General features: G+C 36.3%; 2 protein-coding genes across 2 annotated transcripts; both read right to left on the bottom strand.

Annotated features, from left to right (window-relative positions):
• Positions 1 to 271: 271 nt before the first annotated feature.
• LOC113773962 (ankyrin repeat-containing protein BDA1-like) lies at positions 272 to 2,460 on the bottom strand. Its single transcript, XM_027318549.1, has 2 exons — positions 1,873 to 2,460; positions 272 to 1,042 (listed from the first exon to the last, which is right to left on the bottom strand). The coding sequence occupies exons 1-2, from the start codon at positions 2,458 to 2,460 to the stop codon at positions 272 to 274; spliced, it is 1,359 nt and encodes a 452-aa protein (XP_027174350.1).
• A 1,523-nt stretch (positions 2,461 to 3,983) lies between these two features.
• LOC113773961 (ankyrin repeat-containing protein ITN1-like) lies at positions 3,984 to 4,586 on the bottom strand. The gene has a single exon (XM_027318548.1). It carries the CDS (start codon positions 4,584 to 4,586, stop codon positions 3,984 to 3,986), a length of 603 nt encoding a protein of 200 aa, XP_027174349.1.
• Between the last annotated feature and the right edge of the window lie 21,341 nt (positions 4,587 to 25,927).

The following is a 25,927-nucleotide window of genomic DNA, read 5'->3' as shown; positions in this document are numbered from 1 at the left end:
GAATTCTGAATTCCAATTTCGATTTCAAATTGTGAATTTGAAATCGGAATTTCCGATTTGAAAAATCTCATTACCGAATTTGACCCGAATTCGACCAATTCGAAATCAGATATTCCGATTTCCATTCCGAATTCGAGTTGTAAATCGGAATTTTTCGATTTTGCACACCCCTAGCTTGGGATACAAATTGTCTAAAATTAATATTTCAGGTGCAAAGTAAAAAAGTAGTACAAGTTTGGGGGTGAAAAGTGGAGTTAAGTCCTTAAGAAAACTATATTTGAAGCTCTACTCGATTACTACTATTTCTGTGGTTTTCAACCACGCCACTCACACTATTTCTCGGTCTCCATTTTATTCTTCCGCAGAGATTCCTCCACTTTTTTGTAACACCACTTATTCCCAGAAGAAAGATTGTTATCACTAAACTCCAGGCAACAGTTGCAACAGCATAAGGCCTTTCTTTTTTAACCTCACGATCTGGTGTCACAAAACCTATTGATAATCCATAACTATATATAATTGAACTTGCAGTTAACCACATAACCCCATTCAAGATCCACATGAAGACCTTGCGCCTGAAGGGAAGCCCACTGATAAGCAGCGAGATTGTGCCCAGAGATGAAACAAATGCAATGGTGTTTTGAGTAATGAAACATCGATAAATCAGAATGTCGTGATAAGCCATGATGGATTTTCCTGCTTTATGTGGATTATTTAGCGAAGGATTTCCTTGCGATTGTTCTGTTTGATCATCTTGCCAAACTCCTCCCGCGGGGTTTATGCCAGCTTGGAAAGCCATATTTGCAATAAGCGATGCCACTACCATTAGCGCTTTGCTTTTCTGTTCCATCCATTTTCCTTGACCAAAATTTGATTGCTGATTTGTGATTTCATCAGCCGTTAATGCCCCTGCTTGTCGAAGAGAGTTTTCAATCTCCTTTTGGCTATCCTTGGGATTCTGTGGAACCACATTCAATGCTGTGTGCCCTTTTGCATTCTTAGAGTTGATATCTATTTTGGTTGTAAGCAAATATTTGATGATCTGTGGCAAATGCATAATCAGCATTAGAAACATGCTACTATAAGGTTAATCACTTTCTCCATCGTTATCCAGACGACGAGTATCAAGAGATGCTTGCGCCAATTAAAGATTCTCCTATACAAGCCAAGAGGATGAACTTCACAAGTTCCATTTTCAAACTAGTTTGCCTTTATGGTGTAAACTATTTGAAATTGGGTGTAAAAAAAAAAATTTTAAATGATCATTTTACCCTTAAGTGGATTGAAATGGACTAGTGTGACCTCGGATCCTACAAGCTAATTGTGTAATTCTATTGTGAGACCCCAGTAGAATGAGGACAATATGGTAAAAGATATATTTAATTGAAATGCTTAAAGTAAAAGGGTCTCAAGTAGAATGGGGACAAGTATTTGGGTATTGTTAGACTAATTGTGTGAAACCAATTTCGAATAATATTTTTATGGTTATGATACTATGGTAAGAGAAATATTCCTTGCAAAATTGTTAAGTTTTTTTTTAATTGCAATATTGCAAAATATTTTAATTCTTAAAGTGTGAAATTTATATCAATTTCCCATCTCACATTAATCTCTAAAGTATAAATTATGTTCTATTTAAACATGAAATCTGTTCAACTTCTATCAACTATTTTGCTTCATTGGGACAAACTTTATATTTAGAAAATAAAGTGTTACATTTTAAAGTCTAAAACTTAAAGTGAAAATCTAAGCATAGATGGAAGGGTGCAAAGTGAAACATAAAAAGCTACATTGTTTATGAAAGAGAAAGACAACACGAAATAAAAATATAATCTAATTCACAGGCACCTATGCCACCAAACATTGTCGTACCTCAATTTGCTTGCCAATAACAGCCAAATGTAATATTGTAAGGCCTTCACCATCTTTTTGATTCAAGAATTCATCATCGTCCACGGCCTCCACCAACTTCTTCAATGCCTCCAGCTGATGATACTTCACACACAAATGCAAGATGGTCTCCCCACGTCTAGTCTTTTCCCGAGCAGCAAAAGGCCTCGCATGAATCAACACTTCCAACACTCCAATTTTGCCTTTCATGGCAGCAACATGAAGAGGGTTCCTTCCATCTTGATCACAATCGAAACACATGTCAGGATTAGCATTTACCAAAGCTTCAACAATTCTCAAATGACCTCTAGCTGATGCCAAGTGAAGGGACGACCATTTTTGACCTGAATCTTGTACGCTCCCCAATAGCTCAGGATTATGATCCAAAATTGCTTCAACAAATTTTTGGTGCCCTCGAATTATAGCTATTTGTATAGGATTGAAATTGGAAAAAGAAAGAGAAACTCTATGAAGCACCAGTTTGTCTTCTTGAAGCAACTCATATAGAGTCTTTTCATCGCCTTCTAAGGCAGCATCAAGAAGCCTTTTCTCCATCTCCAACCCTTCCATATCTGTTCTTGATTAGGTCCTTCCCCTTTGTTATATGTAAAATTTTGCAGAACCAAAAGTTTATATCGAGTTAATTTTTGTTAACTGTTTCAGTTAATGTATCAAAGTTGACTCCATTACGGTTTTCCCACGGCACCCATGAGAGACCGGAAAGTCGCAAGGCCCAATAATCAAAAATCCAGACTAAAGCATTAGTTGACTTCCTAGCAGTGGGAAAGTAAATGTTCATGACTTAGTCTTGTGGTGTAGTATTTTTGTCACACTTTACGTGCTTGGTTTTGTGTTCAACTTTTGAATTAAATTAAGTACGACCTAAGGCGTGCTTTGGTGGACAGAAAGTCGTTGATGATGTGTGATGAAAGTTAAATCTGGGGATTAGCCAATTATTTCTTTGCAAATGTTCAAAATTTAGTTACGGCAAGTTTCCCATTTAACTCCAACTCAAATAATGAACATATGCTGTATTTAAGAGGAATTGATGTGATAGAGCAAAAAATTATACACAGCATTAACTATGTAAATAATCAGAAGAACGTTGCAATATAAATATCTGTAGTGTTTGATTCTCAAGATTTTTATGAACCGTTTGATAAATGTTCATCAATCATTATCATTAATTAGTTAACAGAAATGGGTTTCTGTTAAAGCCCATAGAGCGTCTGATAACTAAAATTTAGGTATAGATTTCATTTATTTTTTCTTTTCCTACTCCTTTTTCTTCTAAATTTTCTTCACTCTCTCTATGAACTTTTAGTATTTTGCTTGGGAGTCCAATTAGGCAAATTGGGCATATTTAAGTTCTGCACGCTTGGTTTACTGGCATATAATACCACTATCATTGTGCCCTTTTGCATTCTTAGCATTGAGATCTATTTTGGTAGTAAGCAAATATTTGATAATCTGTGGCAAATGCATTATCAGCATTAGATATGTACTTTTTTATTTTTAATTTTAGCATTAGATATATGCTACCTAAAAATTATGAATCTAGAGGTTTTATGATCACAGTTGTACTCTTTGACGTTGAGTATTAATGGTCTATTCAAGATTGATGAAACATTCTATTACTATATATATATAGGGTGTGAAACGAATGCAAGAAAGGGAGGAGAAAAGAAACGAATTATAATAAAAGTGAATGGATATAAAAATTTAGAGAGAGGGCGGAGTACAAAAACTAAATTCTCACTTTACTCATTAAACTTTAAAATAGAATATTTTAGTCCTAAATATAAAATTTATATCAAATTTGTCTCTAAAATATAAAATCTGTCTCACTTTAATCCTTAAAGTATAAATTTTGTCCTATTTAAGTATAAAATCTACTATTTCACTTCTATCGACCCTTTTATTTAATTGGGACAAATTTTATATTTAGGGACTAAAGTGTTACATCTTAAATTGAAAAACTAAAGAAAAATCTGAGCATAGGTGAAGGGTGCAAAGTAAAACATAAAAAGTTATGTTATTTATGAAAGATAACACGAAATGAAAATCGCCTCATCCGCAGGCACTTATGTTACCTAACATTGTCGTACATCAATTTGCTTGCCAATAACAGCCAAATGCAATATGGTAAGGCCTTTACCATCTTTTTGATTCAAGAATTCATCATCATCCACGGCCTCCCCCACCTTCTTCAGTGCTTCGAACTGATGATACTTCACACACAAATGCAAGATGGTCTCCCCACGTTTAGTCTTTTCCCGAGCTGCAAAAGGCCTTGCATGAACCAACAGTTCCAACACTCCAACTTTGCCTTTCATGGTAGCAACATGAAGAGGGTTCCTTCCATCTTGATCACAATCGAAACACATATCAGGATTAGCATTTACCAATGCTTCAACAATTCTCGGATGACCTCTAACCGATGCCAAGTGAAGGGACGACCATTTTTTACCTGAATATTCAAGGTTCCCCAATAGCTCAGGATTATGATCCAAAATTGCTTCAACAAATCTTTGATGCCCTCGAATTATTGCTATTTGTATAGGATTGAAATTGGGACAAGAAGGAGAAACTCTATGAAGCACCAGTTTGTCTTCTTTAAGCAACTCATATAGAGTTTTTTCATCGCCTTCTAAGGCAGCATCAAGAAGCCTTTTCTCCATCTCCAACCTCTCCATATCTGTTCTTGATTAGGTTCTTTCCCTTTGTCAGTTGTAAAATTTTGCAGAACCAAAACTTTAAATAGCTCCAGAGAAATTCTTTCGAATTAATTTTCATTAACTGATTTAGTTGATTTATCATTGTTGACTCCAAGAATCAAAAACCCAGACCAAAACTTAAGTCGACTGTCTCGAAGTGGCTTCCCGACTGCTGAGAGAACCGACTTGTGAGAACTAATTTGCTTTGGCTAGTTGACGTTCTGGTCATTGTTTAGAAGTTAAAGAGTTCGTGTCCGACACGTAGAAGTTCATGACTTTAGTCTTGGGGTGTATTTTTGTCACATTTGAACTGCTTGGTTTTCTATTTGACTTTTCAATTCAATTGAGGAGGATTCAAGTCTTGCTTTGCACCTAAGAAGGAAATGGACAAAACTTTTCAAACAGAATTGAATTAATCAGCAGCGAAGCTTCTGTCACATTTACTGTACTAAAATCTCCAATTTAGTAACCAGAGCTTTCAGTCTACTAGTATGTCGAGGCTCAACACGTCATAAGCACATTGGCTGAGGAATGACGGATTAGTATTCAAGTTCATTCGTCGGGTTCTATTTTGCATTAAATTAGAAAAGTAGCCCACAATTTATGGACTTCTACAGTTCATGAAGGTGATAAAAAAATGTTTGGTGATGAAAGTTAAATCTGGGGATTAGCCAATTATTTCTTTGCAAATGTTCAAAATTTAGTTAACGGCAAGTCTTTCATTTAACTCCAACTCAAATAATGAACATATGCTGTATTTAAGAGGAATTGATATTATTGAAGATTAGTTAGTTTTTAGTTTCTAATTTTAACATCTTACACAATAAGTTGTTGTATTAAGTTATTTGATTTGTAATTTGAATTCTAGTTTGATAAGATTTTATCTTGTAATTTGATAGGATTTTATCTTTTGTAGCCATTATCTTTGTGGGAAAATTTCTATATAAACTCTTGACAGTGTCCATGACATTGAAACATCATGAATAAAAACACCCTTTTTTAAAATTTATCATGATGAGGTTAGTTAGTTTTTAGTTTTTAATTTTAACAACATCTTATATAATAAGCTGCTGTATCAAATTATTTGATTTATAATTTGAATTCTAGTTTGATAGGATTTTATCTTGTGATTTGATCTTTACTTTGATAGGATTTTATTTTTTCTAACCATTATCTTTGTAAGGCAATTCCTATAAACTCTTAACAATGTCAATGACATTGGAAGTGGAACATCATAAATAACAACACCGTTTTCTAAAATTTATCATGGTATCAGAGCTCTCCATTCGCCTTTTGCAGCATATTGATTCTGTTCCTTTTCCTTTTTGCCATGACACTTAAGTGAAAGTAGGCTGTATTTTTGTCCCCCCCTTTGAGCCATCTACTTCTTGATTTTTGACTCCAGTAAAGCTCTTCATCCTTGTAGGCCTTGCTCAATTGTAGCTTCAGGTTCGCCGCAGTCTCCTTGTCCCACTCTTCTTGCTCCCTTAGTGCTTTCAATTGCCCTTTTAACTCCTGGATTACTGCCCGTGAGTTACCTTTTGTTGTTCTATGCCAGTCGATTAGAGCTAACCTGCACTCTTTTATTCTTCTTACCACCTTGAACATTCGAGAGCCATGTTGATCTTTGCCCCACGCATTCTTGACGACTACCTCAGAAGTGTCGTCTTTTGCCCAGCGTTGGTCAAAAAAGAATCTTCTGTTCACTCTCTTTTGCGCCGGGATAAAGTCTAAGAGAAGAAGACTGTGGTTTGATGCCTCCTTTTCCACATGCTCACAGATTGCTTTCTCATATTGTTGCACCCAGCCTGCACTCCCTAAACATCTATCTAACCTTTCTTTTATTGCCCCTTGCCCTTCCCAAGTGTTGCTCCAGGTCCACAGAGCTCCCTCGTATCCTATATCCACTAACTCATTCTCAGAGATGAACCTATTAAACTCCCTAAAGCTCCCCTCCACTCTCTCTCTCCCTCCCCATTTCTCCCCATTGGAACAAATATCATTAAAGTCACCCACTAGGATCCACTTATCTCCCCATTCCCTCTTTTTTTCCGCTATTTCCTTCCATTGTTGCTTTCTTATACTTTCCTCTGTACTTGCATAGATTCCTACCATCCACCAGTTGTCGTTATTGTTCTCATCCACCACCTCTGCTGCAATATACCAATCCGTACCATATACATTCCCCAAAGTAATCTCCGCATTCCAGAACAAAGCTAACCCCCCTGCTTTACCTTTAGAATTAACCACATAACTATTCTCCATTCTAACTCTTTTTTGTACCGATTTCATGAATGGTTCCTGATTTTTTGTCTCACTCAAAAAAACTATACTAGGAGAGCAAACACTATAAGGAACTTTTCACCTCCACGGAACCTTCTGAGTTTGATGAAGTGCTACAGGGAATACCTCGCACTATTTCCCATCTTATGAACACAAAGTTGATTAAACCAGTGGACGAGAAGGAGATACAACACGCTACTTTCTCTATGTTCCCTAACACGGCCCCTGGAGTTGATGGTATGTCCCCTCTATTTTTTCAAAGATATTGGCACATCATTAAAGATGATTTGATACATGCCATTACTAGTTTTTTTCATACTAGAAACCTCCTTAAATCTGTAAATGAAACTATAATTTCCTTAATTCCAAAGGTCGACAATCCAGTGATTCTCTCTAACTTCAGACCTATTAGCTTATGTTCAGTGCTTTACAAAATTATCTCCAAAATCTTAGCTAATAGGCTGAAATCTGTCCTTCACCCCTGTATTACCCCCTCACAGTCAGCCTTTGTCCCAGGGAGACAGATCTTAGACAATGTCATGATTGCCCATGAAATTTTACATTTCTTGAAAAACAAAAGATCTGGAAAAGTTGGTTTCATGTCCATTAAGCTAGATATGTCCAAGGCTTATGATAGGGTGGAGTGGAAATATTTGGGGAGAATTATGATACACATGGGTTTTTGTCCTATTTTTGTCCAATGGATCATGGCTTGTATTTCCTCTGTTTCATATTCCTTTAACTTGAATGGTAGGAAGGTTGGATATATTAAGCCTTCTAGAGGCATTCGGCAAGGAGACCCCTTATCTCCATACCTGTTCATCTTGTGCACTGAAGGATTTTCCAATTTAATCAATAAAGCTGTGGATCGAAAGGAACTCACTGGAATCAAAGTCAGTAAAGACAGCCCCATGGTGTCACATTTGTTTTTTGCAGACGACTCCTTGTTGTGTTGCAAAGCAAGTAAGAAGGAAGTTCTGAAGATTAAGGAAGTCATCAACCACTATGGCCAAGCATCTGGACAGGTTGTGAACTTTGAAAAATCTGCCATGTTTTTCTCTAAAAACACTCCCAACAGGATTAGGAAGGAGGTGTGTAAGGTGTTGGATAATATGAGGGAGGCCCAAAGTGGTAAGTATCTAGGTCTACCTATGACTATAGGAAGAGATAAGAACCAGGTGTTTGGGTACCTGAAAGACAAGATAAATAGCAAGTTGCAAGGGTAGAAACACAAGCTGCTCAGTCAAGGGGGTAAAGAGATTCTGATGAAATCTGTAATCATGGCCATGCCTAATTACATTATGTCTTGCTTCAAACTCCCTAGTGGGTTGTGTAAGGAGATTAGTTCTAGGTTAGCTAGATTTTGGTGGGGAGGGGGGGAATCGAAAAGAAGATGCATTGGGTCAAATGGAGCAAGCTGTCAGATGTGAAGGGTAGAGGGGGGTTGGGTTTTAGGGACTTAGAGATTCTCAATCTAGCTTTGCTTGCGAAGCAAATTTGGAGAGTCATCACTAATCCAAATTTGCTAGTAAGCAAAGTACATGAAAGAGGGAAACTGGATAGAAACACAACCCCCGCCCACGGCTTCTTGGTGCTGGAAAAGTATCCACAAGGGGGGAGAGTTATTGCAACAAGGGCTATGGAAGCGGGTGGGAGATGGTAGAACAGTGAGGATTTGGGAGGATAAGTGGATACCTGGATCGACCAATGGTTGTGTATCAACTCCAAGACCAACAAGCTGCCCACTCGTATATGTCCATGAATTAATTGAGGATGGGAGGTGGAAATCTGATCTCCTGCAGCTGTGGTTCAGGAGTGAAGACATCACTCTCATCTCCAGCATCCCTCTTAGTATTTTTGGCAGGAAAGACAGGTTTTATTGGCAGTATAGCCAATCTGGAAGTTACACAGTAAAGACTGGCTATGCTGTCGCAAAAGGGATAGTTGCCAACATGAGGAGCAAAACGGCACATGAACCTGAAACGAGTTGGGAAATTAGAAAACATATGGTATGGAAAAGGCTGTGGAGTTTGAATATCAAGCTGAAACTAAAACACTTCCTATGGAGATGCCTACAAAATGCCTTGCCTGCAAATGAAACACTTTTTAAGAGGATAGAAAAGGGAAGTAACATATGTTCCTGCTGTGGTGACAATGCTGAAACCATTGAACATATGTTATTCTTTTGCCCAACTGCCAAAGTGGTATGGAAACTTGCTCTAGTGAAATGGGACGGGATAGCTGAACTACAAGGCAACTTTTGGAACTGGTGGGTTGCTGTGATGCAATCAGCAAAGGAGGCGCATGGCCTAGACAGAATCCAGCTTACGGTTAGCATTTTATGGCAAGTGTGGAAGGCTAGAAACAAAATGACTTTCCAAGCTGAGAGGGGGAATGCAAAACTGATTGTCGACAAAGCTCACAGTGAATGGCTTGAGTATGAAGCTTGCAATGAAACCAATGGAAGACCAGGTACACCAGCAGAGGAGAATGGGCAATCACAACAGAAATGGGAACCACCTAAAGAAGGGGTGATAAGGATAAACACAGATGCGACACTCTCAGCTAAGATGGTCCGGACAGGCCTGGGGATCATTGCGCGGAATTGGCGTGGAAAGATAGTGAAAGCTAAAGGCATCGTGACACGGAGGAGAGGAGTACCAGCAATCGAGGAAGCAATGGCAATAAGGAGTGCGTTGGAAATGGCCACAAATGTAGGATGGACTACAATAGAGGTCCAATCTGATTGCAAATGTGTGGTAAGCCTAATCAACTCAAGCAATAGACAGGATTGTAAGCTGCAAACGATCCTGGATGACATTGAAGACTTGAAGAAGAACTTTGACTGTTGTGTGTTTTTGTTTATTCCCAGGACTGCTAATACTTGTAGCCATGCTTTGGCTCAATTTGCAGTTAAGTCAGTTAGGATAATTGAATGGGAGGGATCATTCCCATCTTGGTTATCAGAACTAGCTAGGAAAGATATGGGGGTAGTTACCCCGTTTTGTAATTAACTCTTGTAATTTCAAGTGTTAATATATATAAAATTGGTATCGTTTGTTAAAAAAAAAAAAGATCTATATTTTTGTGTTGACCTTTTACTCAAGATTTCTCCATCACTTGACTTAGAATGTCATGAAGCGATCAAGGAGAATCAACAAACAATGGGACCGGATCTAAAACTATTGATTATATTTCTTCCTATTATCTTCATGCCTTTGACCATTTTAGTATGGTTTTAGTTTTCCAAAATTAATTGGAGAAATGATATTAAAAATTGCTTTTGTAGCAAAAGAACAATCTATGTGATAGGTGTCGGGTTTGTGCAATAATAAAATTCAACTCACAAGAATATTTATTCGAGTATAATGGTAAGTAGGGTCGTTTCCACAGGGATTATGGAGAAAATCTATTTCTTTCCAAGCGAAGCCAATCAGGGGGTTTTAAAGAATTAAGATTAAAATAAAATACTCAATGAAAATAAAAATAATTAAATGAAAGTAAATTAAATTAAATCAAGGTTAACAAGCTCTAGCCAAGGTTACAACTTCGTAAGTGGTTTATACAACTGATCATTGATGTAATAATTATTTCATCTATTCGCTAATAAACAAGTTATAGTTGCCAAATAAGTGATGACAACCAACTTTTCCTTACTATCTCGATAGTTAAGGTAAGCCCGCTAACTACTTCCCTAATTAAGAAATAACACTAGGTAAGCTCATAGAACTTAATCCCTTGATTGCATTAGGAACTAGAAAGGCCCTATTCTAATCAATAAACACACTACCAGAGTTTATTTAAATCAAATTGTATATCTCCCTAACATGGAAGCAATCACGTTAGTCGCCACTAATTTAAAACAATTAAATAATTACAGATTTAGCTATCTTAATTAACATTAGTTTGTCAAGTTGAATTAAATATCGGATTCTTGATATTCAAACAACAAAACAAGCATGAGAAACTAAATCAGAAAACATACGAATACTAACGAATAAAAGAAATTAATAAAACCAATTAGATCTCACAGATGTAGATAAACCAAATTCTTTTTTATTTCTTGACTAGAAAAGAAAATTAATTACTCTCCATTGAGAGTAACCCACGCAATTCCATTGGTGAAAAATTGCATGAAGTTCCACAATGGAAAATAAAACAAAGGAAAAGAAAAAAAAAAAAAGAGAATTCTCTCTGCTTGTCGACGCTTGATGTTTCTACCCTCTGAAGTACAAATCAAACGGGAGAAAGCCGACTTCCCTTATTCTTTGTTTCCTATTTCGCATCTACTACTTATTAGAAAAACATGTTTTCTAAATAGAAAAAGAAACTATAAAATATAATATTCCAAGTTTCCTTGTCCAATACTAAAACTAATAAAGATAATAGAAGTTTCCAAATCTTCAATCAAAAGCTGTCCATAGTTGACCCGAACTAGGAAATCCCCATGCGCAATAAATTCTAGAGTCTTTTGGATTTGAAAGTAGGTTCCAATCGTGCCACCATCAAATTGACTCTTAACATACTGGAAAATTGCTCTTTTAATCACCCTTTGCTCATTTTCCTACAATTAGCACCATTAACCAAATATAAGTAGAATCTATGAATTAAAATAATATTTGTCTAAAATCAAGGGAAAAATTATACACAAATTTAATATCAATTACGCACCCTGTCACTATGCTTTGTTGATGGAAGGACAATGTTATCAGATAAATCTTCCTCAACAATTATGGTATAGAAATACTGCAGCAAATTGGTTATTCCTTAATGGGATTTCAATTCCTTTCATGGATTTCTTAGTTTCGTAGTTTTCACTTGATGTCAAATATGACAATTTATGTCATGAGTGGTTGTCTTTCTCTTGATTCTATGCCCCATCCTTTTTATAGATGTAATCTTGCACATCTTTATTGAGGGTGTGCATTTAATCCCTTTGTTGGATGTTTATTTTTTAATTTATAATGCAGGGAAGTTATTCATGTTTGCAATATTTCTAATAAGTTACATGTCATTTCAATTAATGGGTTATATTATGTGTTTTATTGCTGTCAAAGTATTTCCCTTTATTGGTATGTCACTTTACACAATAATCAATCCACCTCATTTTAAAGTAATATTGACAAGTGACTAATTTACGTTATATTTGAATGATATTTTATGTTATTTTTAGTCACTTTGGCTATATTATAGAAAGAAAATGGATCATTTTGGCTATAATTAGTGTAAAATGTTCTTAAGTGTTTAAATGAAGTTTTGTCACTTTTTACTTGCATTTTGTGCATAATTTGTATAGGAGTTGGAAATATACTTCATTTGGATGAAAAGGAAGTTGACAGTTTTGACACATTTTCGTATTTTGGCTATAACTTGAGTTACAATAATCGGATTGAGATGATTCTTGAACTATTTTGAAAATAAGAGATAGATATACAATTCATGTGAAGACATGAAAATCCAGTTTGAAGGTTTTCCAGGTCAAAAAGCCGAATTACAGTTGCTAATTTCCTATGGTCGAAGCTGAGACAAGGCAGTGAGCAATCAAAGGTATTTTGGTCATTTCTCAACCTACACAAATCCAAATGAGGTTATTCTTGTACATTTGAAAGCTAACTCAAAGTGGTACAAGTTTCATGTTTTGGTCAAGAGTTAATTCAACTTCTATCATCAAGAAACGTTCAATTGAAGTTGAGGCAGAATTGGAGCAACATTGAAGACTGAACATAAATTGCAAAGGAAGGCAAGGGAGTAATCCAGCCAGATTCTGGTCAGAAATGGCTACTCTCCACTTGCACAACTTGTTTTCTTCTCCAATAATTCACAGCTATTGATGGACGTTGACAACCACTTTGCAGCTGTAAAAAGGGATGTTTGAAACCTCATTTCTTAACTAGAGTCCTCTATATATAGCCATGGACTTTCAAGATTAAGAAGAGCTTGAAGAGTGCAAGAAATACCACAAAAATGCAGTTCTTACATTTTCTTAGTGTTAGGTTAGTATAGTATAGGATAGTTTAACTAGTAGTTCATCCTTCTTGTTTATTAACTAGGCAAAGATGAAGAAAGAGATAAAGATGGAGGAGATGAACTCATGTGACAAGGGTTACATTTCCTTCCTAACTCTTTATCTTTTGTACTTGATTCTAAGTTTAGCTAATATACAAGTTATGGATTTATATGTTATTATGTGTTTCTAAAGTTTATGCTTTGGGTTTGGTTAAGCTTTTTATGATTGTTAGTGTTTATTATTTGGCTATTTGATGCAATTATTTTGAACAAGTTATTTAGTACTTTAGCTCTTTAAATCATGATTAACTTGGTACCATTAATTGTGATTATTTAAAGGTGTTATTTCTTCAATGAAAATTGGGATTTAACACTAGTTCAAGAAGTGCTAAACCTAGGGAGTACACTCACGAGAGTAGAGGAGCACCTTTGTGGCTTTAGTGATTCATTTCATGTAATTTCATAGAAGAAATGAATTTGTAGCTAATTTCATAACCACGAGAGTAGGTATGGATTAGTTATAAGTATAGTTGATTCACTACGAAAATAGGTTTCACATGCATAAGAAAATTACGCCATAACTAGCCAAAATATTAGTACTCAATGATCCAAAAATAGCACTTGCATGAGTAGTTAGGAATACCATAACCTAAGGAGCTTTCATTTGTTATTATCTTGCATAATTTTAGCATAGTTTTATCTCTTTTAATTCATTGATCGTCTAAATAATAGAAAAATTTTAGTAGTGCCGGTAATTGTCCAATCTTCCTCATGGGATCGACCCTATATATGCCTTAAATTACTAGTTGACTTGTATACTTGCAGTCAAAACGGGTATAAATTGAATTTAAACTTATACTTATATAAAAAAACCTGTCAAATATCAAGAATCAATAATTTAAAAAGATTCAAGACGCTCGATCATGGCTAATTTCAATTTTTGGTATTCAAGTTGGGAACTACTAGTATACACTCTCCTGCATGAGAAGGAGTATTGAAGATTAGTTAGTTTTTAGTTTTTAATTTTAACAACATTTTATATAATAAGTTGTTGTACCAAATTATTTGATCTGTAATTTGAAGTCTAGTTTGATAGGATTTTATCTTGTAATTTGATTTTTAGTTTGATAGGATTTTATCTTTTGTAAACATTATCTTTGTAAGGCAATTTCTATATAAATTCTTAACAATGTTAATGGCACTGGGACATCATGAATAATAATAATAATAATAATAATATCCTTTTCTAAAATTTATCAAATATGACAAAACAAAAAGTTTGGGTAGAGAGAAACTAAAAATATTTAACTCTTTTACGTGGATTATTTCCATTATACATAGTGAATCACAAGAACCACGCACCAAGACAAGGTGAAATTTGGAATTCGAAATTTTCTTGAAAATAACTTTAACGGAATATACAATTATTTCCCCTTGAAGTACTTATAGTCCAAATAGCCCCAGTCCCCCGTCCTAAAGAAGCAGTTTAAAGCATACTAACATAAACATAATTAGAAAATAAATAAAATTAAAAAATTAAACTGTTCTACAGCTACTCTAGCTCATAAGAACTCTATAGGGTTTCTTGGAAAGCTTATTGAGGGTATACGATTTGACCTCAAACCCCATGCTCAATGTTTCACATCACTATTTATCATATTAAACTAGGTTGAATTCCGTAGCTTGCTAAAACCTATTCTAAAAAGTTTCATAAGTCCGCAAATATAATGCAATAGTGGCCATGAGGCATTTGAAGAAAGCATTTACATGGTATAAAAATATCCTGTTTGAAAAGTAAAGGTTACATGCGAACTTGTATAATAGTGAGAAACTGTATTAACGATGGCGTAATTTCTTAGTTCAATCATATCAAGTTTTGATATGACAAATATTGATAATAATAATAATAATATGCTAAGTGTTTAGCATAGAGTATGAAGATCATCTTGTATTAGATTATTTTAGTGATGATGAAGATTTGAGTGATGATGTGTCATGATCATCATGATCATGATGATTCGAAATCATGATTGATCAAATAAATAATTGCATGGCTAATGTGTCAATGAGAGGTGATTAGTAGCTAGAAGAAGTTAGTTGTATTTATGTTACAATTCTGTTAAGCAGCATTTCTACTAAAACTCTATCTTCTTATATAGAATCTTCTGATAGCAAATTGTATAAATGTAAGGACGATTTCCAGATTGTAAACAAGTTTGTTGTGAATGAATTCATCTCTCTCTTACTCCCTCAAACTCTTTTTCTCCTTCTTCTTTCTCTCTTTCTCTCTCTATTGTCCAAAGTTCTTCTTTCCAGTTGCAGATTCATTATTTTTTTTCTGAAACGATAAATGCTTGTATTTCTTGTCAAAAGATGTACAAGTGCGAGCAAAGGCTCGATATAGCTTTACAAGAGCTAATTATACCACTAAGGAAACAAAAGTTCCTCATCAAAGGTGATGCCTAACGCATAGGTGCTAAGCGTGGAGTTTAGTTGATTCTTATCATTTTGAACTAGACAAAAGGAGCACATATGAAACAAAAGTCTTAATTGAACAATATCATCCACAACAGTTGCTAATCTGATATCCCTTACTTGTTTCGTTCGAATACGGTTGAGGAGTTTCTGATTCTGCACTTGGAATTGTACTGCCCTGTGTTGCATATTGGCAGCTTTACACATTGCCAGTTTGAGTGCTATTGCTTCATCCACCAGTACCGATCCAGAACTGGTCTCTCGTAATGCCCATCCCCTCTTTGATCCTTGATCTGCTTCTGTGAGACAGATTCCAATGCCTAGCCAAGGCTGGTTCTTGTCCCTTGTGATCCCAATGCTGAAAATCAGTGAACCAAATTCTGAACCTAACTGTTGATGGTGTAGTTGTAGAGCTTCTGTTTCGTTTGTACTTATCCTAGTTTCCACTTTATCTATTTCCCCAAATTCTAACCATTCCTTCATTGCCTTCTATAGAGTCCTCCATGGCCGGTACTTCTTGCCATTGAATTCCACCTCATTCCTCTCTTTCCATATTTGCCAGAGAATATGGACAGTTAAAGGGATATGTTGCCAACCTTGTGGTCTGTGTTTAGCTTCCGTAATTGATATCCACCATCTTCTGAAATAGCCATGTTGCTCCATCATTCCTTCCCATTGGATTGGGGCTAATTTCCAAGTCAGTTTTGCTTGCACGCAGTTCAGAAGTGTGTGTTCAATCGTCTCCCTTTCCTCTCCGCATCTATTGCAAATAGGGTCCCCCACTTTGATTCTACCATGGATAAGGTCTCTCACTGGAAGAGCATTATTGAGACACTTCCATAGAAATATTTTCTGTTTTTGCTTGACCTTCAATCTCCACAATTCCTTCCATACCTTGCTGGTGTGATTGTCCCAACTTGTAGAGCTCTCGTTCTGGGTTCTTTCCTGCTTATTAGCCTTGTGAAGCATTAGAACTTTATACCCTGAATGGACAGAGTAATTTCCATCTATCCCGTGTATCCAAAAATGAGAATCTTCCCTGCCAGCTAAGCTTATTGGGATACTCAGGATTCTGTCCGCATCTTTGGTATTGAAGGTTTGGAAAATCAAATTTCGATTCCAGCTCCTCTGGCATATCAGCTCGTCTACTCTCTGCGGTCCACCATCCATAGATCTCGTGGTAGTTACTCTTCCATTTGATGTGTCCGGAATCCAGCTATCTTCCTAGATATGTGTACTCTTTCCATTGCCAATCTGTCTTCTGGTTCCTTGTTCCACCAACTGTCTAGCTCCCATCAGGCTCCTCCATATCCAGGATGCATTGTTGGGGACTTTGCACTTGAATATGGAGGACCTGGAATAGTACTTGGCTTTCATAACTTGACTGACTAGAAGGTTGGGTTGTGTTATTAACCTCCATACCTGTTTGCCTAGTAGTGCTGTATTAAAGGCCTCCACGTCTTTGAAGCCTAACCCGTTCATGTTCTTGTTCTGAATGCGCTTTCTCCAAGAGCACCAGTGTATTTTATTCTTGCCATTGGTCTCTCTCCACCAATAATTTGACATTAGTGAACTGATTTCCTTACATAATCTGGATGGAATCTTGAAGCAGGACATAGTATACGTAGGCATAGCTAGGGCCACAGATTTCAGCATTATTTCCTTGCCTGCCGAGCTTAAGAATCTGTTTTTCCACTTGAGCATTCTCTGTTGTATGGTTGTCTTAACAAAACCAAAAATCTGCTGTTTTGTTCTCGAAACTGCCATTGGTAACCCGAGGTACTTGCCTTGACTGCATGTTTGCATGTTCCCCATGGTTTCCTTGCAGATTCAGTAGCTAAGCCAAATCCGCTTGTCCATTTTTCTATCAAGATTACAATTGGTATCAGAGCCTCCGATACTCGGACTAGGAGGCCGAATCTCTGAACTCATGGCAGAAGGTACACGAATGCAATCTATGAAGGACCAAATTCACAAGCAAGAACTTAGAATCCAAGGGATTCTGGATTCCATGGCCACTTGACAAAAAGAGCTTGGAAGACAAGATTAATGCAACCAATTCTAACTTGAGCAGCAAGATGGATGCATTCATAGCTGCAATTGCAGCTCAAATTACCAATAGGGACGGGGTACTCTTGAGAACACCAAAAACAAGTGGGAACAGGAGTACAGATATGGGTAGCCAAGGGCAACAAAAGAAGACCTTCAGGAGTTCATTCTCAGTAGGGAATCCTAAGGTGGAGTTACCTGCTTTCAAAGGAGAGCAGCTACTGGAGTGGATCAGGAAGGCACAAAAATATTTCCAACTACATCACATTCCCAAGGAACAACGGATTGAGGTAGCAAAATTTTAATTGAAGGACAAGGCAGATGTTTGGTATTAAGGTTTTAAGATAGGAAGGAATAGTGTTGAATGGGAAGACTTTTCGGAAGAGCTAAACAAGAGATTTGGAAAATTGGGACAGATGGATCCAGTTGAGGAGTTCAACAAATTGCAACTTTCCACCATTGTTCTAGCATATCAAGAGAAGTTTGAAGAGCTAAAATCTAAGGTAATGATTATAGCCCTACACTTGTTAGAATCTTATTATGTTTCTTGTTTTTTGAGTGGATTGCCAGAAGAATTAAGATATCTGGTCAAGACTCACAAGCTTATGACTCTGTCACAAGCATTCGAATTAGCAGAGTTCCAAGAAAATGCTTTTGATGCTATTTTGAAGTAGCAGAAAATCTATCTAGAAAAATCAAAATGTGGCCAGTCCCTTCCAAAGTACAATCAGTACCCCATTAAACCAATCATCGATGAGGCTATTAAGAAACCTAATATTTAGAATTTCAAGAAAATTACTCCAGCAGAGATCCAGTACAGAAGAGATCATTATTTGTGTTTCAAATGTGATGAGAAGTTTGGACGTAGGCACTAGCGCAAACAGAAGGAAATGCACCTCCTTGTGACAATTGATGAAGAAAATAAAGTTGCAAAAAATCAATAGGATGAGGAGATTATTGAATACCAAGGCCATCAAAAGAAGAAAGATGTGAAATTTGCCATTCATGCCTTGTCTAGTAGAATGTTGCATAATACCATCAAGCTGAAGGGCCAATACATTGAGACTGAGTTGTCACTTCTAGTGTACAGAGGAAGCACACACAACTTTGTGACAAATGCTATAGTTTAATTATATCCAGAGTCAGCTCAAACCGTAAAACCTTTCAGGGTCAGGATAGCTAATAGACAATACTTGTGATGCAGAAAGGTGATTCCTAAGATGACATGGGAAATGCAAGAGAGGACTTTCAGTCATGACATGTTTGTGCTCAACCTGGAGCCATATAACCTAGTCATAGGGATGGACTGGATGGCTGCTCATAGTCCTATAACATTTGACTTCAGGAGCCTAAGCATGGTATTTGATCAGGAAGGGGATAGAGTACTGCTGCAGGGTGACACTGCAGAAACAACACTCAGATTTCCAACAAACAATACTAAAAGAAGTAAGTGGAGTATCAAACTCTAGAAGAAGTCATGTGGCATCAGATTGTCAGAAGCTCAAATAAATGACACTTTTCAACACTCCTTAGACACTTTGCTTAAGGACTACAATGATGTATTTGGAGAGCCCAAAAACCTACCCCCTCTAGACCCTTGATCACCAAATACCTTTAATTCCCAACGCCAAACCTTTCAAATTAGCTCCATATAGATGCCCCCATGTTCAGAAAAATAAGATTGAAAAACAAGTAAAAGAAATGCTGAGTAGTGTAATTATCCAAATTAGCCATAGCCCTTTTGCCTCTCCTGTCCTATTAGTCAAGAAAAAAGATGGGACATGGAGGTTTTGTGTAGATTATAGACAGTTAAATGATTTAACCATCAAAGACAAGTTTCCAATACTTATCATTGATGACCTGCTTCATGAACTATATGGGACAAAATTCTTTTCCAAAATCGACCTGAGAGCTGGTTATCATCAAGTAAGAATGCACCATACTGATATACACAAAACAACTTTCAAAACACACTTTGCTTTCTATGAGTTCACTGTCATGCCTTTTGAACTCACTAATGCCCCAGCCACTTTCCAAAGCCTCATGAACTCGATCTTTGAACCTTACCTGAGACACTTTGTCCTTGTTTTCTTTGATGATATCCTAGTATATAGTCCTAATTTGAACTCTTATCTCAACCTTCTCCAAACAGTACTTAACATCCTTAAAGAACACTTTTGTTTGCCAAGCTCTACAAATGCACTTTTGGCCAGTCCCAAGTAGAGTAGCTTGGCCACATTATCAATGGTGAAGAAGTGATTACAGATCCTGCAAAAATCAAGGGTATGTTGGAGTGGCTAGTACCTAAATCAATTAAATCATTGAGGGGATTCCTTGGACTCACTGGATACTATAGACGTTTTGTGAAGGGTTATGGATTGATAACCAAACCTTTAACAAAACTACTTAAGAAGGATGGATTTTCATGGAACCAAGAAGCTGAAGTGGCTTTTCAGAAATTAAAACAAGTGATCAGCAGCACCTCAGTGTTGGCATTGCCAAATTTCTCTGAACTTCTTATATTGGAAATAGATGCTAGCCATAAAGCTTTGGGAGTAGTACTGATGCAAAAAGGAAGGCCAATTGCTTTTCTTAGCCAAGCTCTTGGACCAAAGAATCAGGGACTATCAATATATGAAAAAGAACTCTTGTCCTTGATCACAGTAGTAACTAAGTGGAAACATGATCTTCTTGGCTCTCATTTCATCATTAGATCTGACCACCAGAACCTTAAGTATCTTTTGGAGCAGAAAATTTCCACACCTTTTCAGTAGAAATGGCTTATCAATCTACTAGGTTTAGATTATGAAATACAGTACAAAAAAGGGAAGGAAAATCTAGTAGCAAATACCTTGTCTAGGAGAGGGTATGAGGATGAGGTGAGTGATGAGGTGGGAGTTGTCAATACTCTCTCTGTACCTAGGCCATCATGGATAATGGAAGCTACAGACAGCTAGAAAGGAGATGAAAAAGCTACAGAACTCCTGAGATCACTACCTATCCACCCTGATGCCTATTCTGATTATACTCTTAAAGAAGGAATACTGAGATTTAAGGGAAGGATTTACATTGGTGCTATGGGAAAGTTGAGAAAAAAACTGATTGCCTATTTTCATGAGTCTCCCATAGGTGGTCACTTTGGGAATTTAGGCATCTATTAGAGGTTGAAGGAACATTTCTTTTGGCCAGGGATGAAAAAAGAAATTGAGGAGTGGGTACAAAATTGTGACTGTTATAAGAGGAACAAGTTTGAGAGCCGCAAATATCTCGGATTGTTGCATCCTTTACCTATTCTAGAATAGGCATGGTAGCACATTTCAATGGATTTTGTAGGACTTCCTAAATCTGCTGGATATGATGGCATATTTGTGGCCATTGATAGATTCACTAAATATGGGCATTTCATGGCACTGACTCCTAAATATACAGTAGCTACAGTGGCCACTTTATTCTTTGAAAATGTGCACAAATTACATGGTCTACCACTGAGCATTGTCTCAGACAGAGACAAAATCTTTACAAGCATCTTCTAGTAGGAATTAATGAGCAAATTAGGCATGAGTTACAATTGTCTACTACCTACCATCCACAAATAGATGGTCAAACTGAAAGGTTGAATAGATACATTGAGACATATCTCTGATGTCTATGTTTCCAATAGCCTCACAATTGGAAACAATGGCTAGTTGCAGCAGAATGGTGGTACAACACTAACTACCACACAACTCTACATATGACTTCTTTTCAAACACTGTATGGGTATCCTCCATCACAATTGGGTCTAGATGCTGTGAGATCTCCAATTGCAACAGTGGATTTATGGCTAGGTGACGGGGTGAAGTGGAATAAGATGCTCAGAGATAACCTGCTAAAGGCACAAAATCAAATTAAGCAATTTGCTGATAAAAGGAGAATTGAAAGAAGATTCAATGTTGAGGATTCAATTTATCTTAAATTGCAGCCGTATAGGCAATCTTCAATCTTTAGTGGCCATAAGAAAAAATCTAAAGTTGTCCTCTAAATACTATGGCCTTTATAAGATCTTGCAGAAGATAGGCAGTGCTCCTTATAAATTAGAGCTATCAGAGGGATCAAACATTCACCCTGTTTTCCATGTGTCTCTGCTTAAGCTCTCAACAAAAGGTCATAAGCCTACTCAGGATCTACCATTGACAATAGATGATGGTCAAGTCAAAATTGCCCCTAAAAGCATATTAGCAACAAGAGAGCTTGTACGAAAGAAACATAAAGTACTCCAGGTGTTAGTAAAATAGGTGAACCTAAGTATAGATAACTCCACCTGGGAGGATGCCACCTTCATTCAGTCTCAGTTTCCTGATTTTCAGTTCAATCCTAGTGACTAGGATTGTTTCAAGGGGGGAGTGTTGCCATGATCATCATGATCATGATTGATCAAATAAGTAACTGCATGGCTAACATGTCAAGGAGAGGCGGTTAGTAGCTAGAAGAAGTTAGTTGCATTTCTGTTACAAATTCTGCTAAGTAGCATTTCTACTAAAACTCTATCTTCTTATCTAGAATCTTTTGATAGCAAATTGTATAAATGTAAGGACGATTTCCAGATTGTAAACAATTTATTTTGAAATAATTCATCTCTCTCTTACTCCCTCAAACTCTCTATCTCCTTCTTCTTTTCTCTCTTTCTCTCTCTACTGTCCAAAGTTCTTTTTACCAATTGCAGATTCAGGAGCTAAGCTAAATCCTCTTGTCCATTTTTCTATCAAGATTCATTACATGATGAAGTTCTTGTGTGTAGGAAATTTATCCACAGGATAACTAATATAAATGAAACAAATATTCTTGGCAGCAAAAAAGATGAACAACTAGAGTGGCACAAGGAAAAAACGAAGCAAGGAAAAGCTTCGGGAGGCAAATTCTCTAATTCTTTATTTCTTCCAAAATCCTGATGCACACAACTCAGCACTACAAGTATTAGTATTTATAGACTAGCTAGTTCCCTAAATAGCTTAACACAAGTTCCAAGTTGGTAAAGGAAACTGAATACAATTCGGATTTAAACTACTAATCACCAACTACTGACAAATGCTATTACCAAACAATTTAGGAAACTACTAAATAATATAAAACTTTGATTTAATTCCTACATTGTGGAATAAAGGTATGAAGACATGGTTATTGGATAAAAGGACATGTGAGTCAAACCAAGGCTAGTTCTATCGGTATTTTATTTTTAAGCATTGAACTTATCTTAATTTATACTCTAGTCGTAACTTTTTGTGAATTAGAAACTCTTGAGCCTTTTACAAAATTTTGGTAATTTGTCCATTGAACTTCCTATAAAGTAGAGTAAAGAATTCAAGTGGAGTCCTATTGTTTTATGTGAAAATAAGAAAAGCTAGTCGAGTTATAAATTACAATAGACTAGACTTGTGAGTGAAATAGCAAGCCATCTGTACATATTACTTAGAGAAAAAGAGGTATAGAGTGGAATAAGATTGCCACTGTGGAAAAAGACAATCTCAATAAAGTTGTGTTTGAACAAGGGAAAGGCATAGTATGGTTCAACTCGAGTAATTTGTGCTATTGCCACTGAAAGAAGAACAGTGTATCTGAATTAAATTAGCTAGAGGTTTCAAAACCTAAAGGAGAAAATGACCTCTAGTAGTGGACACGGGCGTTGAGTGCTGAACTATTGTAAATATTTTTTCCTTCTCATTTACTTTTACTTGCACTTTACTTTATTCCGCGCTAATTTTATTTGAAGTTTGTTGTTTTTTCTGTTACGCTTAGTCTAAATATTAGTTTGCTTTACATTGCAAGTGCTTATTATTGCGGAGTGTTATTTGAAGTTTTTGTGACTGGTTTTTCTCTATATAATTTACTGGATTTTTTTCAAGTCCAAGAACTCTCGAATTCACAAGACCCTCTTTTCGAGATAATATGACTTTTTGTACAACTATTATTCTGTTGTGTTAGATCCTAAAATCTAGGTGGTTTTTCATTAGTTGATTTCTAGTACTTGGAATACTTTTGTCAAAGGTTGGCAAACAGCTGATTGTGTCATGTTGATTCATGAACTGGTATAGGAACATCACAGAAGTAGGGAAAGCCAAGAGTTATTGTGAAATTGGAACTAATGAAAGCATATGACACAGTTGCTGGATTTTATTAATTGTCGTCATGAGGATCATGGGATTTCCTGAGAAGTTTGTGCATTAGGTGGAAATGTGGATTACAACTTCCAAATTTTCTATTACTCTAAATGGTTCTTTAGTTGGTTTTTTACATAGTAAAAGACAACTAAAGCATGAGGACCCTATTTTTCCCGTACCTTTTCCTTAGAGTTATGAAAGTTTTCATAGATCTACTACAATGGAGTATGGTACAGAAAGAATTTGAGTTCCACCCCTACTGTTCTGATATTAAGCTGTCACGTATTGCTTTTGCAAATGACCTATTCTTAATCTCTAAAACCACCGAACATTCGTTACATGTGTTAAAAGGAACGCTTGCTAAGTTTGAATGGTTGTCTTTTTTAAAACCAAACCTCTAGAAAAATAGTGTTCTTGTAGCAATGGTGGCTGAGGATATGGGGATGCTTTTGTGTGACATAGTAGAAATGCCAACAGAATCATTGCCTGTTAAGTGTTTGGGCTTCTGTTAATATCCACTAAACTCAGTTACAAGGACTATCTGTTAGAATACTTATGTGGTCTACATAACCACATATAATATTATTAAGATAATCTCTCATTAATTAGAAAGATAAACAATATTATATATATATGTGTTAGGAAATTAGTTTAATTTTTTTTAGGTAGGTTTCTTGTTTTGTATGGAAGTAATTAGTTTCCTAATTGATTTTAATTACTTGAAATAGCAGCCAAGAAATTTTCTATTTTATTTAGAATTAGAAGTTATTTCCTATTCTATACAAGTCTAGGAATTAGAATTGATTTACTGCTGTTATTTGAGTTTTTAGCTAGATAATGTTCCCTATAAATATGTGAATTGACATACTATACAGAAACACACAAGAGCGATATGTAACCTTATACATGGGGTGGTAAGAAAGGGTTCTTGAGAGATGAGAGATAATATACAAGAGTTGGGTTTGGGTTCAAGTTGTATTCTTGTATAGGGTTTTCCTCTCATAATAAAGAACGGGTTTTCTCTCGATGGACGTAGGTTCAATGGTGGAATCGAACTACGTTAAATATTGTGTATTGTTTATCTTTCATGTTTGTGGCTTGTTTATTATTAAATTGTTATGTACTTGATATCTCAATAATTGTTTGTTTCGCGTTTGGATCCTAACAAGTAGTATCAGAGTCTGATTGCGAGATTGGACTGCTCATAAGCACTTGAATCCCAACAAACTGAATGGTTGGATCAAGAGCTCGGTTGTTCAAGATTGGATCCTAGTTAACTATTGAGATCAAGTGGATTGGGGGCTATTGCCAATTGAACAATTTAATAAATGGTATCCTTGCTTCAATTACTTGGTAAAAAGCATTAATGGTGAAGGATGGGAAGTCAAAAAGTATGGAAATATTTGACGGTGAATCTAAGCAGGTGGTTCAAGGGTCAAAAAAAAGGTGGAATCCAATGTTGATTTTGGATGTAAATCAGTGGAAATTTTCTCACAGCTCCAATGGTTGATATTTCATCCCAATGACTTTTAAATTTCAGTTATATTTTTTGGGTGGTATGGCACGTGTCTCAAAAAAAAAAGAGATCTTATTTTCATGCGCCAGAAGAGTCTAACAGTTACGAATTTTTCGTTTTAGGTGGAGTTTTGAAAATCACACGTGACGAGATAGTCCTGAGGATGAGAAGAAATATGGTGATTTTACCATTTGGTTGCCTCAATGATTAGGGTTAAAACTCACAAAAGGGGATCCTAAATTGCAAGTGGTGGTGAGAAGAAATCCTGCAAAGGAAGACGGTGAATTGAGACACATTCTCACTAGTCAACTGAAGGTTGAACTCGGGGTAACTACACATGTTCATTTGCCAATTGAATCAATTTGGTGTTAGGATTGTATTGATTCGAGTGTGTAGTTCGATTGTGACGCCCCGTACGATGCAGGGTTTCATTTTATATATATATCGTTGTTGGACGAGCGGAGTAGCACAGTTTTTAAACTCGGAAAAGAAAAGAAAAATTTTGCAAAAACACAGGGGCCAAATCCGGCCGGAAATCCGGCCGGATTCTGACGTGGCAGCTTCGGTTGCCAAGTTTGACCGACTGTTTCCTGCCTTTTTATCTCAGTTTTTCACCCAAAATATCTTCATTTCTTCCCTGGCTCAACCGAGCTTCATAAGAGAGAAAAGCTCTCAAGTTTTCCTAGTTTCAATCTTCACCAAATCTTGCGATTTCACCGATGGTTTCGGAAAATATTTCATACAAGGGTTCACTAGGGTGGTTTAAAGCTTTTGATGGCTTGTTTTTGGATGGGAAGCTCTAAGTGGATAGCTTTCTTGATTTTGAGGTAAGTTGGATAAACAAGTTCCCTTTTGTT

The sequence above is a fragment of the Coffea eugenioides genome, chromosome 6, assembly GCF_003713205.1.
Source record: "Coffea eugenioides isolate CCC68of chromosome 6, Ceug_1.0, whole genome shotgun sequence".
Lineage (NCBI taxonomy): Eukaryota > Viridiplantae > Streptophyta > Magnoliopsida > Gentianales > Rubiaceae > Coffea > Coffea eugenioides.
Note: the sequence above shows the minus strand (reverse complement) of the source record. Positions and strands in the feature narration are given on the sequence as shown.

Bases quoted from the DNA above. Each gene is read 5' to 3' on its own strand.
- LOC113773961 (XM_027318548.1), bottom strand. From the start codon at position 4,586: ATGGAGAGGTTGGAGATGGAGAAAAGGCTTCTTGATGCTGCCTTAGAA.
- LOC113773962 (XM_027318549.1), bottom strand. From the start codon at position 2,460: ATGGAAGGGTTGGAGATGGAGAAAAGGCTTCTTGATGCTGCCTTAGAA. The intron at 1,043-1,872 runs GTACGACAATGT...CATTTGCCACAG, and splicing joins TTATTGGCAAGCAAATTGAG to ATCATCAAATATTTGCTTAC.